At 40.0% G+C, this 18,142-nt stretch overlaps 1 protein-coding gene across 1 annotated transcript in view; it reads right to left on the bottom strand.

Annotated features, from left to right (window-relative positions):
- The window catches only part of FARS2 (phenylalanyl-tRNA synthetase 2, mitochondrial), a 194,996-nt gene that overhangs the window by 60,908 nt on the left and 115,946 nt on the right, over positions 1-18,142 (bottom strand). The window contains exon 5 of the mRNA XM_082014600.1: positions 17,790-17,941. Within this exon, the coding sequence (XP_081870726.1) occupies positions 17,790-17,941 (152 nt within the window). The remainder of the gene's footprint in view (positions 1-17,789; positions 17,942-18,142) is intronic.

Below are 18,142 nucleotides of genomic sequence, written 5' to 3'. Positions count from 1 at the left end.
TCATAAAGTGGAAAACTAAAGTTGAACAGGCTGGGCTTTGCAAACAGTTTACTTGGTTAATTTAATTTGAAAACATCTACTCTGTTGAAACTGCAGTCAAAACTAACAAAACAAGCGTTCGCTAGAGACTGCTCCTCGGTGGGTTCTGTAGCCACAGCCCAGGGAGCAGCGCTGGAGATCAGCTGCCGGAAGCTCTGATGGAGAGACGGACTCTTCAGGCTAGTGCTGGGACGAAGGGCTGATCTGGGGGTGCGGGGGTGTCACAAAGCACCGAGCTCTCTTTAACGCTCCCAGGGCAGTAGAATAACTGCTTTGGTAACTGAAGGGCAGTTTTGACTGAGCTGTTATCATTAGTTGCTATTTTGTAGCGTTAAAACATTGGGCCTCAGCAGAAGTTCAATGGAATTTCGGGGAAAAGGCACCTAAAAAAGCGCTATTGCAACTGAGGAGCCAGGCTGAGTTCAGGGAGCGCTGGAATTAAAGGTCTTAGGTTGCCTTAAGGAGGTGGCAGGAATTTCTCTTAAAAAGGCAAATATATTTTATTACAGCTTTGCTACCAGTTCCGTACATAATTTAGAAAGTGCTTCTCAGCCTGTTGCCTGCAGACCCCTGAAATGACCAGAGCAAAGGAAAGACGTGCTTACTTCTACACACACAGAAACACAGAGTGAAAGAAAAAAAGCACACAAGTGAGCATTCAGAGTATAGTCCAAATTTTCTGTTGACTATAAATGAAAAAACCTTTGAGGCAACACTACCCAAGATGAATGGTGGCTTCATCTTTTCTTCCCATCTCATCATCACAATATCTAGTCTATCCTTTGACTAAGAGTACACAATAAACCCTGGTAAGAAAGATAAGTAAATAACCAGATTACAAAATTTACTGTTGAAAAAATAGGTAGAAATAAAATCCAGCAACATAACAGAGAGTTCATTGCAGGAAAACCCATCACACCATCCCCTAAAAGATCAAGAAATTTGCTCAGCACAAACATGATAAACAAAAGCTAGAATCTTCCAAAAAGGACAAGAAAACCAAAACACTTCAAATACTATAATGCTAGCACAAAAGTCAATGTCATGTGCTCACCTTGTATACAGGCTCTGATCTCGACATCTAAAAAATATATGGAGGTAATAAGGGGTCCTAGAGTCAGGCAGCAACAGTTATTAGTCAAAGAAAGACAACTGCATTAGGAATCACTGACAAGATTGGAGCTGTTTATCTGAAGGATAACAACTGGACTGGATAAATAATACAATATAGTGAAAGTTAATTAGGAAGTATTTTTTACTTGCCCTCCTAATACAAAGTCAAACAGAACTAAATCACATTTCAAATTGATACTTGGTTTTAAAAACGACAGATGGATAACCTGTGGAAGTCACTGCTACAAAATACTAGTGATGCCAAGAATCAAGAGGATTAACCACAATTGGGATACGTATACGAATAATCCCCGCAGTTCCACTATAGGCAATCACTAACAGATGGAAATTAGGGAGACATTCTGTAATGGAGATATCATTTCCTAACAGTTTAGAGAGGGATTTCATACACCACCCTCTGTAAGCACCCTAGACTTGTTACTGCTGGCTACATGACACCCAGCTAGAGGGACACCCATCGGATTACTCCAGCACCTCCTGGGTTTCCAGGGCTGTTCTGCTACCAGAACTGTTCAGCGGCAGCAGGTACTAGGAGCATGCCAGATTTTACATCTGAAAGGATGTGCATATCCTTTAAGGCACGTTTGGGCTGTTACCAAGCAGCCTTGATTAGAAAAGCCAAACTTCTGCAGTTAAGGTAAACCTTCTGTAATCTCTCTTACAACCCTTTCTAATGCTTAAACAAACTAGTTCTCACTCTTCAGTCTTCTGAGAGTTTATTTGCCATTCTATCATTACATCTTTTAATTTTATGTAAAAGTTATTAATCTTGTTATTTTTTTGAGACCCAGGAACAGACTGTAGATAAGAACAAAACCAAGAACAGTATACCTTTACCACATCTTTGTGACACTGCAAAAGCAAACTCAAAGCCTCTTCCAAAGCAAATATATTCCTTTTTAAGACAGGCTCTCCTAAAGGTAGTAAGATTCTTTGTAAAGAGGGTATCCTTCAGTAATGGAAATGCTGATAGCCCTGTCAGCACCCCTAAATGCCTGTCAATGGCAAACAATAAACCAAACAACTTGATGAAGGAACCTGTTTCCTAGCCAGAAAAACCAGGCATTATTGCAATCCAAAGCCAAGTTTGGCTTGGCAAAGTCAAAGTCAGCAATGGCTAGTTATGTCCTCCCTTCCTTCTTAGCTGCATGCTTACAAGAGTTGAACTGTCATATCTACAAAAAAAAACCCCATTCTTAGTTACAGCCTTAGCTGCTCTTTCATATTCTATACCTGGTTGGTCTTGTGCTATAATATGAGAAAATTTGACAATGAATCTCTTTTTATTTGTCCTTGATAAAGTTGGGACGATTGATTTTTCAGTCAGAGGTGACCAGTTTTCACAATGCATAAAAATGTGGCTAAGCAGATTGCAAGTATATTGCTACAACATCTAGATGCCTTCTCTAGCTCCAAAATATCAGAAAACTGGAAGGACTTCTGAATGCAACTGCAATGCAAATCTCATTATTAATTACCACTTTACCCTGCTGAGCAAATATCAGCATGTCCCTCCTGAATAACAAGAGTATTTCTAACATCAGGCATCATATTTCTTAATGGAGAACTGAATTCACTGGCAATAAAGTCCAGGTTCCTGGAAGAGAAATGACTCGGTGCTCTCTGCTGACAGATTGGGTTTTAATGAGCAAAGGAAACACACCGGGCCTGATCTTAATCCTACTAAGTCAATGGGATGGTTTCTACTGACTTCAAGGGGCTTCGGATGGAGCTCTGAGGTCCTGTTTTTGCACCTGTCGCATGCCCAGCTTCACTGACACCAGTAGGGAGTTTCAGTGTTGCTCAATGAAGAATGGTTCTTCCACAATGAATACTACCACTTCCTCCAACATGGAAATTCCCCCATTATAAGCAGGAAATCTGCTGAGAATTTCAGATTGCTTTTTAAAAAAAAGAAAAGATAACTTTTTGGGATGACACTCAGTAGGGTCATCTTGTGTCAAGCCTGATTGCGAAGAAAGTGCAGTTAAATGCTCCAAATGTATTATAATCTTTTCCACTATTACTTACAGGTGCCCTGCTGACAGCATCTTTTATTTTCAAGTCTACTTATTTTAGTAATCATGTTTTCCAGCACTGGAATGATCTGTTCATATGGAACTGGTAGGATGTGTTGGGACAAACTAATACACTAGAATAGTAACTTATCATGGATGACGGGTTACACAGGACTTTTAAATTTACAATTTATAACATACAGTTTAAAAGACACAGATTTCTCTCGCCTGTATGGTATTTTTCTGTCTACTGTTGTGCTTTGCAAGCCATTACTTCAGTGTATGCCTGACCTACTCATCAAATAAGTTCTTTAATGACCGTAAGAAATTACATGTAAGCTTTGAGCTAAGGACACAATTCATAGAATCATAGGATACCAGATTGGAAGGGATCCCAAGGATCATGTGATCCAACCTTTCTTGGCAAAATTCTTCAAAACCACAACAAAAACCGACAGTCATGATTGCAGCATGCTCTGTGGTGCTGCTGCACTCTGTTGGCAGTACACTATGCAAATGCAGCTGGGGTCAGCAAAGGAGTGTTCTTCAGAACCCCTCCATTTGATACTCTGACCAGTCACAGTTTTTAGCTCTTGCCCATCAAACTTGCAACAGCTTTGGCTACCTGGTTATCATAGAACATGTGCATATATATCCTTTTTCTGTGGATGCTTCTTTTTATTCATACTTACAATGAAAATGACAAGCAAACAGTAGATGTTCTCCATAACAACATGAAAGAATAAGTCCAATTTGTTTGAATTTACGAGTCAAAGCAGATCTATTTTATAACTAGGATTCCTGCCAAAAATAATCAATAAATAAAAGAATAAGAGAGTCAGAGACTAACACAGTAACTTCAAACTGCTACAATCTCCAGCCCCAGAAACCTTCAGGTTTCTCAAGTAACGTATTTTCACACTGAAATCCATAGCAGATTTTCTGATTTAAGGACTAAGATTTATACTCTCTGCGTTAGAGCACATTCTTGGTGTGTAGCATGCCACTTGACAAGACTGCTCACTCACTGCAAGCTCTCCACTGAAGAGAGGAATGAAGTACGGAACAGGGAATACCCGGGTAGGCAGCAGCTCTGCAGGGACAGAGGTGGCACCTGAACACATTTGGAAGTCTAATCACGTAGGAAAAATAATGTGCGTGAATTGTGGCTGCAGTTATTTCTCATATGTACATTTTTTAAACTCTTAGACAAGATTTTCAAAAGATATAGTTGTTTGGTGAATTATTTTTTTGTCTCATTTTCAGAAGTGCTAAACATCAACTTCTCGGAATCACAGCCCTTTAAAGCTTCTTAATTCAGTTATCCAGAAAATTCATCAGTCATGTTTGAAGATATTGGTCTTTTTTAGTTATGGTGCTTTTGCCCTGTGGGTTTTTTTTTCACCTTTGCTTTCCTTCAGCTTTCATTCCTGATTTGCCCAATGCTCCAAATAAACTCAATAGCGGCAGAAGAAATTTCACCCTGTGAACACACTGCCATACTCAAAAACAAAACTACAAGTTGAAAGGCAGTGGAGAACCATTCTGAATCCCTGAATCATCCTGAGGCTTCAGCTAGCTTGCATTAATGGATAGGATCATTTGGTTTTTTAGACCTTTAACAAACTAATACCATTAGTAACAGGAGAACCTCTTTGCTTTAACTTCTTCCACATGTGAACATTGTTGCTTCAGTTAGAAATCAATCATCTCATGTCCTGCTTTCTGTGTGCTGCTACGAGGATTACAGATAAGGAAAACAACAGGAGAATAGATGTTGAAACTGAATGTAGGGGAAAAAAAGAGTGAATGGGGGAAGAAATATTAATTCACAGAAGATAACCTGATTGAATTGAATCCCTGTTATATATTGATTTTCCATTCTGTATTTGCCTATTTTGATAGTCCTTCCTTTAGTACACAGAAATGTTCTTTTCTCCAGAGAGAGATGTGCATGATGGAATTGACCTCATGTGATAGAAAGAAGATTAAAGAGAAAATAAGCATCGGTTCCAAGTAGATTTCAAATCCAGTAGATTCACAACATATATAAAACTAGTACAATTATACACTAGTGAAGCACATTAATTTACTTGCACCAAACCAACTTAGAAACTTCTCCCTAAAATATTTTCCACTGAGCTGAAAGTGGATTTACTTCAAAGTCAACACAAAGAACTGGGTTAGGAATCGGCAGAGTAAAAGACCTTAAATTTGTAATTTTAAACGTCTACCACTTTAGAATTGCATAAACACACATTCAACGTGGTGGCCCATAATGGCTATTATCATCATCTACTAGGTTAATATTCAATTTCACAACTGGTATATAACTGTACTTCCTATTTAGAAAATGGACTGTAAAAGCCCAAAAGGACCCACTGAGGTCCACAGAGGAAACTACTGTACATAAAAGGAAGTTTGAGATCATATAGATGTTCTATATAATTAAGCACACAGGAAATAGATATTGCCATACTAAGGTTTAAGAAGACACCATTTAAGCTACTATCCTGCTGAAATTGTCTGGTATCCTGACTAGAATTGTCTAGTAACAGACGTTTCAGGGCTGTATGAAATGGAACAGTGATTTTACAAATACTGCAGGTCCATAATTCATACTGAGATTTCATCATGACCCTAGGCAGATGTCACTTATGTTCTGAAGCACAAGAATTGACAGCCTTTGCAATTTTTGTGTAACCACAGAGGTTTATTTGCCTGAAAGATACCCAGTACTGCAGACTTATTACACACCATGACACATGTTTTAGTTAGCGTTTTGAATGTTTCCTCTTGGACTAATACAATGGAGAAAGATGGTCCTGCTGCTTTCTTTCATCACCTTCAATTTTTTTAAACATCTTTCATGAATTGTCTTCCCTTTTGTCAAATGAAATTCCATTGCGTTCAATGACCTTTTTTCTTCTCATATCAGAGTATCATCTTCATCCAAAAGCTGTGTATTGAAATACTCAGATATGTTCACCTCTTAAAACACTTTGAACAAGACAATTAGCATTATGATCAAAAATAGCTAAAAAAACACCAAAGATGTGAAGGTTGGTTTTTCACAGTGTCCTATTAAATTTGTGCATTTTGTTTTTTTGGGTACTCTATGAATGACAGCAAGGGTGTGCTTTTGAAAGGTTTTGGAGTTTCCACAGTACTTAGTGATTTCAGTGGGAGTTGCCAACACTCAGAAGCTCTGAAAATAAAGACTTATTTTATAAAACCAAAGCTGGGAATATCTGCATTAGCAGACACTAAGAAAAATGTCTGCCTAAGTGACACAACCCACAGTTAAACACTTGGCTTTGCATAATTTGAGCTTTGCTATTTACTTCAAGAAAAGCTTTAATCTGCTGCATCGTCCTAGTGGATTTTCACTTGCTCAATACACATCCCATCTGCCCAACACAACTGAAGGCAACGTTTTGACCTAAACTGTTAAATTTCCATCGTGGCTTGTAGGACGTTTCACTTAATACTTCGGCCTCCTCTGTTTCGCTAGTCCACGGGATGAGGGTGGCAATATCTCAGCTGAGAACCATGAGACTTTCATATATAAAGGTAATAAAAAATCCCCACAAGAACTACATTAAATCAGTCTTCATCTATCTCCATTCTGGTGTTCATTCACAAAGTATGAACACAAACTATTCAAATGTTACAAGCACGAACAGCCGTTCATTTCCTAACTATCCGTCTGTCCCACATGTGTACTAACAGGCATAAAAAAACTAAACATAAGTCTTTTCTTCATCCTCAGAATGATTTTTAAAAGGCACCCTTCCCTTGCATTTCTGTGTGATGCCTGATAAATAATAGATCAGTTGCATAGTGTGTTAATATTAATGTTACCAGACAGCATTTAAGAGAAGGAGGACAGAAACATGAGGAATTCTGTCCTGGAGGAATTTGGAACTGCAGCAGTCACCATCCAGATGTACATTTTGCAGCTCAGGTCCATCTCTATAGAATGCAGATCTTGTGGGATGCACAGTTCCATGAATTCCGTTTACACAGAGATGAGGATGCTTGATAGAACTTGGCAACAATTTTCTTAAATCAATTATTTAAAGTTAACTGGTAGGTTAAAATCAGATATCCATCAAGCACAAAACAAACAATGGGAAGATGCTGTGATCTGTTTCAGGAATGCCGACATTTGTTTGTTCTGAAATTAAAGAAAACCTTGTTTCCTCAGCCTAAATGTTGACATTTTCCAGCATGGAGATAAATAACCTTTGAGATGCATATTGCTTTGACTCAGCTTCAAGAAATCCTTCCTAGCTACAGGTGTTTTTTCCCTACAAAAATGTGTTCTGGATCCATAAAATATAAAGAGCGGGATTAATTATTTAGTGCTAAAACCATCTCTCTTCTGTGCAGTAATACTAGGAAGTGAAGAGGGGCATATAAAGAGTTTTTTCTGCTCGTCTCCCGTCTTGGCAGCTTTACAGAATGCATGTTTGGTTGAATCTAGCCTAAGAATTAGGGGTCTGGTCACCACATTACCAGCCTCAACACAGTTCTGTGAACACCTTGTCAAGAGATGAGTGCAAATGTGCGCAGGCACCGCACACGTGCGATCCTCAACACACAGAGGACAGCGATGTCCTCCATCATCCTAGGAAATGCTTGGTGTGGCTGTCTCGGTGCTGTGGCTGCTTTCTGTGGCTAGAAAGATCCTTGTAAGAGATAAAGAAATGGTACCATGTCTGCCTTCCCATGCAGTCCGCCATTCAAGAATTCAAGATAATTTGAGAGAAACTCAGTGTCAGCTACAGATGTGTTGCTGCTTCACACGGCTAGAACAGTACAGAAAACAAACATACCATACTTTCACGCTGAAGTTCATTTAAAAGCTGATTAAGGAAGAGTGGGACAAAAGTTATACAAAGGATGTGTCTATTGTTTTAAAGAAAAACTAGTTTCAGGCACATATCTGAGACCTAGCCAAAACACATTGTCCTCCCTCACCCATATTCTCTTGCAGAGATTCCCAGCCTGCAGCACAGGCATCCATCGCTGGTGGCCTTGACAGGACTAGTCCACCTAGCCTGCTGGGGAAGGATAGCTACCCTGTGGGAGAATAGATGGGGCAGGGGTAGAGACCAAGGAAAGAGGGGATGGGTATTGCATCCCACCCTCAGGCAGAGAGCTGAGCAGAGCGATGAGTGTCGCAGGCAGTGGCAGGAAGAGACAGAGAAATGGCATAGCCTGAGAAAACCCTTTCAATATATAGTAGAAATAGAGGGACAAATCACCCAGTGAAAAAAGGACTCTTCGCCTCTTACATGTAATGAATTCTCCCCCGGTCCTAGCAGCTGAGTAGAGCACTTTCAAAAGGCACTGCAAGAGTAAACTGATTCCAAGCTCTTTAGAGAACAGCGTGTTTACCATCTAACGAATGTGATTACAAGAGCTTTCACTCCATCTCTGACATATTCACAGCCATTGCAATGCTTCTAAAACTATAATACGCTCACAATTACATACTATGAAAAACAGCTTTGCACAGAAGTAGTTTCAACCTCTAGTCTACAAGTACAACGATTCACTAGGATTTCTCTGAACTCAGAAGCACTCACAAGCCTACTGCTATCCTCCCGTGCATCCTGTGGCAGCTGACTCCTTTAGCCATTTTTCACCAGCCCACTGCTTGTCAATAAATCACTGTGCTAATTCCTGTGACGCCTCCTGTGAAGTGCTCTGGGAATTGCGGCAAAGATTTCTGGGCTGCATCTGAGAACTGGTGCTGAATGGCTGACTCCAGGTTGACATGATGACGAAAGGTTAAGCTCTTCAGCTGAGCAGCCTCTTAGAAAGATTCATTGTGACTCCAGCTATCCCTTTTCTATACAGCAAGGCTACCCTCTGCATCTGCCTGAATACTTAAGGGAGTTGACATTTGTCTTGTGTGGCTCACATACTTAAGTTTTCCTCTCTCCTCATTACCCATGAAGGGTGATTACATTTCCTATGGAATATCACTGGTGATACATCACACTTCAGGGCTGTGTTTCCCCCCCCCGCTCTAATGGGAACCTGTGGTTACTTCATCTTTTTCCTTTCTTGAATACCAATCTTCCCACAGGCCTGCATGTTAGCCACCAGCCTCCCACCAAAGAAGAATAATGGGACTCCTACTGAAGCTCATTAATAGTAAATTATTTTCAGTTAGTGAGGACGATTTTCTAGGTGAAGTCTCTGAAGAGCCAGGGATGGTACAGCTGAACACTGTCTGCCCCACAATTTATTTGAATACAGTGGTTTGAAGGAAACCTCAGACTTCAATAGCAAGCCATTAACAACATTTGTATGGTGCCTGTCTGAACACTGAGGACAGGAGGGAAGGTAGAAGTCTGTCTTTCCTGATCAGTTGATTATTCGTTTTTTTTAGCTCACCAGATGGTCTTCAAGTAAACACTGGCATCAGAGGTCTGAACTGGCACAAGCTGTGTAAAAAGCTGTAAGTTACAGAACTCACACTTTATTGTATAAAGCAAGGATTTTTTAAAAAATTTTTTTCTTTTTCTTTTTTGTAAAACAAATTCAAGGCATTTACTAGTATTTTTCAAGGCCATCTTTCTGGCGGATGGAGCAAGAAATGCCCAGCATAAGCAGATGCTGAACAGTTCAAGGGCACACAGTTTCTACAGGATAGACTTCTCTGTCCCTTCTCTCCCCTCATAGCTCTTTATGACACTTAGATTTGGATATTTGGAACAATACTTTCTGGCTTGTGCTATATAAGTGCATGCTTATTTTTTGCTCTCTCTCACTTCACCAAGTAAGTACTAAAAGAAGGAGGAACAGAGCTGGTTGAAATTCAGAATTTCTAATATATCTGAAAAAGTCTTTTTTAAACAAAAATATGTGCATATTTACTCAATTAATTCTCTAGATTAATTTCAATCTGGAATGTTCTTGCTGGGGAGGAAAAGGAGGAATGAAAAGCTTCAATTTCCAGTTCAATTTCCTCAAAAATCAAAACTAGCAGATGGCTGACCTGTGCTCCATGAATACCCCTGCTACTCCACCAGATATGTGGGAAAGCTAAACTCTGACAGCCTCAGTCCTGGTGGGGGACAGCAGGGCATCGAGACGGCTAGAAAGTGCAAGACACGCTGGAGCCATGCAACAATCAGCATGAAACACTGTAGTTACAGACATGGAGCCCAGGTCTGGGCTCCTTTAAACCTCTAAGCAGCTGGGATGAAAACTTCACCATTTCAGCCCTCAGGTGGCAGATTGCCCAGGCTCTGGTTGGACAGGACCAGAACCCATATATCTTCATAACCCAGTCTTTACAGAGAAAGTCCCCGACCACCTCTACGCAGGAACTGCTATGAGAACAGAGTTGCTCTCTCTACACAGCTGTTTTTCAAAGGAGAAAAGGCAGGGATGAGGAAGAAGCTGAAGAGAAGTTGGGGCTACTCTGTGAATCAAGCAAACACCACTGGCCATTGGGTTGGTCTGGGGCACAGCGGAATGCCTGACACACATGCGCTAGGAGTCAAATGGACTCACAAGTATGCAACATCCATTACAGGTATGTTTTCTAAGCTGATGCCCATAAGGCAAAAGAAATGACAGAAAAGGTTCTCATTCATGAGAGAAAACAGGTGGCACTGCTCCTGGGTGGGACAAGAGAGGGAAAAGAGAAGAGGGACTGGGCTACTACTGTAGTGTGTTAACTAGCCACTATATAGTCATGCTCTACCGCAACAGCTGAAGAAAGGCTCAGAAGTCAACCAGTATCCACTGACAGAGCCTCCCATAAACAGTTAATCTATTGCAAAAATATTAGTCTTACACTCATTTGACCAAATGAGAGAAAGAAAAAATCCAGAGATGGAGAACACAGTTCATTTAATAGGAAACTGATCCTCTGCTAGCTACTGTCAAAAGCAGCTTCTGGGTTGTTTTTTCTGCAGAGAAGCTGCGGCTGGGACTTTGCCAGTTCAGCAGTTAAAGGTAATCTCAAAGAATCCCTCAGCAAATTGTAAAGTGCTCAGGCTGAAGAACAACAAGGTGTTCAGGGACTGAACTGATTGTTTTAATTTGCGTAATACTAGCAGCAAGCAGCACTTCAGAATTATTCTGCTTAATTCACCTGTTCCAGAGGAAAGAGCAAACCAAGCCAGCTTCAATAAATAACCAGACCTAAAAGTATTTGATTTGATCTTCATCTAGATAAGGAAACGTGCAACAAATCTGGCCATAAGAAGGAAAATTATGTTATTACATTGTTTTTTCTATATACTAACAAGGAGCTAGGGGTATGCATTGACACAACACAGCAGTCATTTGGATCTGACTTTTCACTTTCAGATCTGTTCCTTTTACTATTTGGAAAAAACCAGACACAGGTCATCTGAGTACTCCCAGAGTCTCTGAAGATGGTGCCACAGTGCACCTACCTTCCTTCTTCACAGCAGCCAATACATTTCCTCTCCCTTCGCCTAACAGACTGTTAGAAATGTGCAGATCTCACCCCAGAAGTGTGCAAGTAATTCACTCAGACGCAAGAATAAATCCTTTCTTACCTACTCCCCACTTACATTTTTAACAGCATAGCCGTCAAAATGCAGGAAATCAATTTTTTCCCCCTTACTGTCTCCACACTGCCTTTTTCAGGGTATTTTTAGTTGTTCTGATTAAAAATTTACCTCTTAAGTACCACTGAGGACACAGTACATTTCTTGATTACAGTTTTGTATACTTTTTTTCAGCCTACCTACATATCTTCTTTACATAATAAGATGTGGATGCATACCCTTCCTTCCTTCCCTTCTTTTTCTAACAAAAAAGAAGTTTTACTACCAAACTTTAAAAAATCAAGTCCCAGACCAGTAGGAAAACAACCCCTCTGAAAAATGTAGAAAATACTTTTTCAGAATGAGGATGTGAGGCCATCACACCTGACAGGATGATGCAAGGTACCTAGGAGAAGAGACATGGCACGCTAAGCTAAAAAAACCCAGCCAAAGCAAAGATAAGCAACCTCGGCATTTCTGGATTCTCTTTGTGGTGCTGCTTTTTAGGGGACAGGTACTCACCCCTGGACTCTTCTCTCTGTCTGTCCTTTTCCTCAGGGACAACTCAGGTCACAAATGTATTCTGCCACTTCGACCACGTATTCTACCATGTCTGATTAGCCAGTATTTCCTCAGTTACTTTGGACATGTATGCTTTCGTTACCATCCCTGGAATTCCATGTGTATGCGGTTCCAATACTTACTTGAATGTCTCAGAAATGCAAGACACCGCTCTTACCGGGATTCTCTGCATGGCAGCAGTTTTGATTTGCTTACTCATAATGGGCAGAGGCCTTTCTACCTTTTGACTGCCATTCAGCCAACCTTTCTTCTTCTCTGTGAAACCTGTTTCCTTTCTGAAACTGGAGACATTTTGGCCACTGAAAAGGTGATTACTTTATGATTTCACTTCTGAAGGTCATTCATATCGATTAGACAGGTTAGACAAGTCGAGTAGAAGACCTGAACTTAAAAATACGGAGGGTACAACAACCATTACAAAGAGTAAGGAGAAAACCCCTGACTTTCTTTTCTTCCTTCAGTATCAATATAGTCCAAAATATTCTTTTTGTTTTTGCAAATGTTTGTTCACTAGAATGTTCCAAAGGGAAAAATGTCAGACACAAATCCTTACTCATCATGTATTTGCACAGCAATGCTTAAAGGTCCTTAAAGATCTGCAAGGATTTGAAAGAAATAATTCAGCCAGGTAGCAGAAACAGTGCCAGTGCCTTGTGGTGGCTGGTCACACGGCTCCCGCAGCATGTGGCAATGGACAACTCAAGGCAAGTCAGTCAACTGATTTTACAAACCATGCACAGACAAATACTCTTCACTAATCAAACATATGAAAATCTAAATGTTTGCAGCTAATGCATCAAGCAAAGGAGAGCTTAAGTCTGCAAGACAAACTGTGGAAAACTTTTTGCTCATTGTGAAGGGACATTTCTACTCTATTCTGCTTGCCTTACAGATACCTCCCTCGTGGTCTTGCCATAATCACCACAGTTTCACTCAGTTTCTTTGGCTTTTCAGCAAAGTCACAACTTTTTCTTCATATCTGTTGATTTATTCTTTATTTGCCTAAATAATGGGTGTGTTACTGCCATGTTTTGTGTTATTCATGTTGGATGAAGTTGCACCCTGACTGTGTTATCAGGACAAGCCCAATACAACATTTAGATTCCAAGAATATCCTAAAAAATCAGGTGGCAGTGGGCTTTACTTTCCCATCCACATTCAGCTGTACAGGTCTGTGATGGCATTTTATGCTATGGGCGATGGGAAGGTATCAACAGCTGACAGGATTATCCTCCGACCTGTTCAGTCTCATGTACTACTCGCTCCTTTCCCCGGATGCATGTTCTGAATGCAAGAGCCATATCTCACACAGGTGATGCTCCTCTCTTACTCACGGATCCCCTGTTCCCAACTTTCCCAGTCTGACTGCAGATCTAAATCCCCTGAGCGGTTGCCTAGGGTCCCAACTGCTGTTTGGTATCTGAGGTCCACAGGCTGTCTCCTCTCATGTGATACCTTGTGCAGACACACATCTGTAATGTGGAGAGGCGTGCGGGGATTGCAGATACCTGAAAAGTCCATGTTCTCCTTTTAGTTCAACACTTTTCACTCAAAAGGAGCGTTTGGGCCAGGTGGACCTGTTTGGAATCGCTGGGATGAAACCGAAGGGAGGAAGTTCTTGTGGATCACAAGACTCTCACTGAGTGTCCCTACGGTTATCCTGGTTTCCAGAATCACTTTACACAAAAGCTATCTACCTCGACTTAGTTGCTAAAACTCAGTTCTCTGCTTGGAACAGAGCATATGGATTTATTTGCTTTGTGAAGTCTACCTGTTGCGCTGGTGAACAGGAATTTAGAAGAATGACAAAATTCAAGAGAGGTAAATACAGAAATGTCTACATGTCCTTACTACTGCTAGTACATTATTTTCTAATAGGGAATGTTTATTTTCCCACCTCAAAGTAACATGTGAGTGCAGTATGAAGTAACTTTCTGCTTGAAACATTTTGCAATCGATCTAGCCCCACTAGGCTGACATCCATTACAATTAGCTTCAGCTGTAAGGAAAAAAAAAAGAAGTTTGGAGACTAAACGGAACCAAAAAATTTATTTCTGGAAAGCCTTCTTCACGTATCACACATTACTCAGTTTACCTGAAGATTGTGTCTTGTTTACCTAAGTTAAGTTTACCTAAGATGCATTTAGGCTGGAATGGTTCTTAATTACCCTAGCACAGTAACTTGGCATTCTCCTAAATTTGTGCTTTTCAGCAATGAGACTCCTTCCTGCTGTATCTTTTAATTGCCTGTCCTTTCCTGGAAGATGTCTCAACATTATCACCTTACAAAGCAGACAATCAAGATTTACTTTTCTTCCCCAGACGTCTCTTCCTTGTTTAAACAATTACTTGTCTCATGCTTTTTTTCCCCCCTTTCCTTTTCCCTGTAGAGGAATACATTTTCACTGCTGATGCACACTGTAATTGTGATGTACTGTAACATGGTTGTCAGTCCGAAGCCCAGTGGAACCTTGAAAGGTTTCTGCACCACAGAAAAGTCTGTAAGGTAACTACACAGTATCACAGAGACAGCCTCTATAAAGGGCCTTAATGAAAAGATCTCTTTCTGTGTTCTAAATTAGTTTTATTTGTATAGCATTTTCTGTTTTCCAATCTTTATAGTCCTATAACTAAGAATGGTAGTTTAAAAAGGAAAACAAGACTGCCAAATGTCCTAATTCCTCATGAAAATGGTATTTTTAAAGGATGAAAAACGCCTGAATTTAAAATTCTAGAAGTGATTAATGACAAGGTGCTTGTAAGTAACTAACATTCAAGACAGCAGCACTGCAGGCTTCCCTATCCTATACACTTTTCTCCCATCGTCCACACCAGAATCACTACAAATTCGAGATAATGATTACAAGCATCTAGATCAGTAACATACAGATCCATAGCAACACTGAGGATCTCTTATGTTAATTTCTGTGCCCAGAGGCTTTTCTGCAACACTGAATTAAAGAAGCCACTGTATCGTTCCTGTAACAAGACAATTATCTTGGAATTAAGCCTAAGCAGAACACTCATCTTTGAAAAGAGCCAGTGTTCCAAAGGCTTTGGAGAACAGATAAAATGACTTACATGGCTTACATCATCTGTCTCCTAGTTACATATCTGCACACACCCTGTTCTAAGAAGAGAGGCAAATTAACCACTATGTCAAAGGCAGTCTTTATCTAGAATTCTTTTTAAAATGAGCTAGATAATCTCCTTGGAATACTGCTTGTTTTTAATGGGGCATTTAAAAAGATTTCCTTTATTTTTGTGGCAGTTGAATACACTAAGAGGACTACAACATCACTTACCAACAATCCATTAATGTCACCACCCAAATTCTTCAGACATAAATGTGAGAAATGTTTCCTCCCTGTAGCGTCAAAACATACTTGGATGCCTCCTGAGTGAGGGTTTAATGGCTTTAGAGGACAATACGAGGAAAGTCCTAAATCTGTGTGACAATTCTCAGTCATCTTTCCCATGGATTTGCAGAAGTCACAGAGGGAACCAAGGTGTATTCCTTGCGGAGGAAGAAAAGATCTTGTACACCTGTCAGCCCTGGTATACGTCTCAAAGTATATAAAAGGAGAAAGCATATATACTAGAAATCCAGACTAGTGAATCCTGTCCCTACCTCACCACTCTACTAGCATGGAAAATATTAGTCTCAGTAAAGAAAAGGAGCACAACCCATGAGCTAAGCCATGACTGATGATGCAGTGCTGCTGGCGAAGCCCTCCCTGTGTGTGTGGATTCTCCAGCGAGCTGCAAGAGGAAGCACAGAGTAGCACTGCCTCTGTTTAATGGAGCAGGGAACCAAATTTCTCCAAACCTTCAGCCTTGGCAGAGCTGCTTACGCTGAATGCAGGATTTTCCCCAAAGAGAAGATACAACAACAAAGATGATCGCATGTTTGGTATCACCAGGAAGAATGTAGACAAAAAGTGGCAATGAACACAGTTGTTTGTATGTATACAGTATTGTACGTATAACGGTGTTATATATACAATAAACATTCAGCATGAGCAAAAGGAAAGGAAAGGACCAGTTCCAAAAATGGGTCCAACACCCCAGGTTTTACAAAAAATGTGTTCTAACCATCATGGTAAAAGGCAATTAAATGTATTTTCAGCAGCATCCATGTAAGCAGCCTTCAATGTCTATGCACTTGTGCTAACTGACACAACGGTGCAGTCCAAGTGACAATAAGAAGTTATCCATACCCACAACAAACTCGCTTTTCAATTTCTCTGTAAGATATACTCTTGTTCTTTACAATGAATTGTACTCATTATCTTATCCTAGCCTTTATTCCTCTGGTGGACATTCTGTTTTGAGTATAGGGTTAAGATCATTTCCCACGATTTGTATGTGAGGACCACTCAAGAGTTAATGACTCAAAGCTTTCAGATGCCCACACAGATTCCATTGGCACTTCTGTTCCTTCACACAGCAGAAACAGTCTCATATAAGACCACATAAAAAGGGTAAAAAGGATAAATCAAATAAATATGAATCCACTAAACCAGAATGAAAACTAGGCCAGAGAATTATCTACCCATCTAGTCTGCAACACTCTTCGAATTCAAAAGGACAATAGGGTCAAATACCTGGATGTAGGAAAAAAAAAAGGTATTGGAGCACAAGATGAACCATTTTCCCACCAACTTGAAAAAACACTGCAGTTAGGTTTACTACCTGCCTTTCTACAGCACCAATCCCCCACCCTCAAAAAGAGAATTTATTTTAAAACTCAATTTTAGAATCATGGGTAGCCAGCAGTATATTTACTTCTAGGTTTGGAAAGCGCAAATTTAAAAGCAGTGCATGTATAATAGCTGATACTTGTCAATTTTTGAGAGAACTGATCAGTTGGACAAGTAACTTGTGTACCCAATGGTCATGTCAGTGCTGCTCTATCAACAAGAAGGTATTCCGAAGCCTGGGAGATTGTTCAACAGCATAAACAAGTGTGAGAAAAAGGAACAAAATCTACTTCTTTTTCTCCCTGTTGAATATCAATAATAGTATTCTGCAACAAATCATTATTATCCCTGTTATTTATAGTAAAGGTCTACTAGTGAATCAGGACTAGAAAAGGAAAGGAAGAGAACATGGAGACAAACACCAGTCACTCAGCGAAGAGAAGGACTAGAATCTCAGATATATTATGGATAAGAGCGTCATGCACTGGCAGATGTGTTGAGGCAGGCAGTTGTTCACTGCTGCTGTGATCAGCTGGGCACAAGACATTGGGGCTGCGGTCTGCATACCACAAGCTCAGTACTAGTCCATAAGTGAAGTATAAGATACAGTTTTTTAAAAAAATATTTATTCTTGAAAGTGTTGTAAAAATGTTTTCGAGATAAAAAATGAAATGTGCGAACTCTGAATCAAGAATTTATTTGTATACAGAACTAAAATATTTATATTCTGACCACTAGAAAAATGTGTTAAAAGTTTTACTTACTTTGGATGTGTAAATTCATCCACTAGGACAACCTTTTCTATCAGGTCTCCACCAATGGTTCGAGCCAAATCATAGAAATCATTTGCAGAGTATGTCTCAGAAGGCAGCCAAAAGGAGATGTCATTGATCAAAGGTGGATATCTGCTGAGTGGCTAAAAAAATTAAAAAACATATCTTTATAAGTGACCATACTTAGTAGGTATACCTACAACTGCTTTGAACGTATATAACACACAGAGCACACATTTTTAAACCTTTCTGGAATGCTTTTTGAAAAGCAAACTGACCTTGTAAACAACTGAGATGCAAGATTTTACACTAGGAAATGTCTTTTAAAGATTCCTTCATAACCA

The sequence above is a fragment of the Phaethon aethereus genome, assembly GCF_964289735.1.
Source record: "Phaethon aethereus genome assembly, chromosome: 2".
Taxonomy (NCBI): domain Eukaryota; kingdom Metazoa; phylum Chordata; class Aves; order Phaethontiformes; family Phaethontidae; genus Phaethon; species Phaethon aethereus.
Note: the sequence above shows the minus strand (reverse complement) of the source record. Positions and strands in the feature narration are given on the sequence as shown.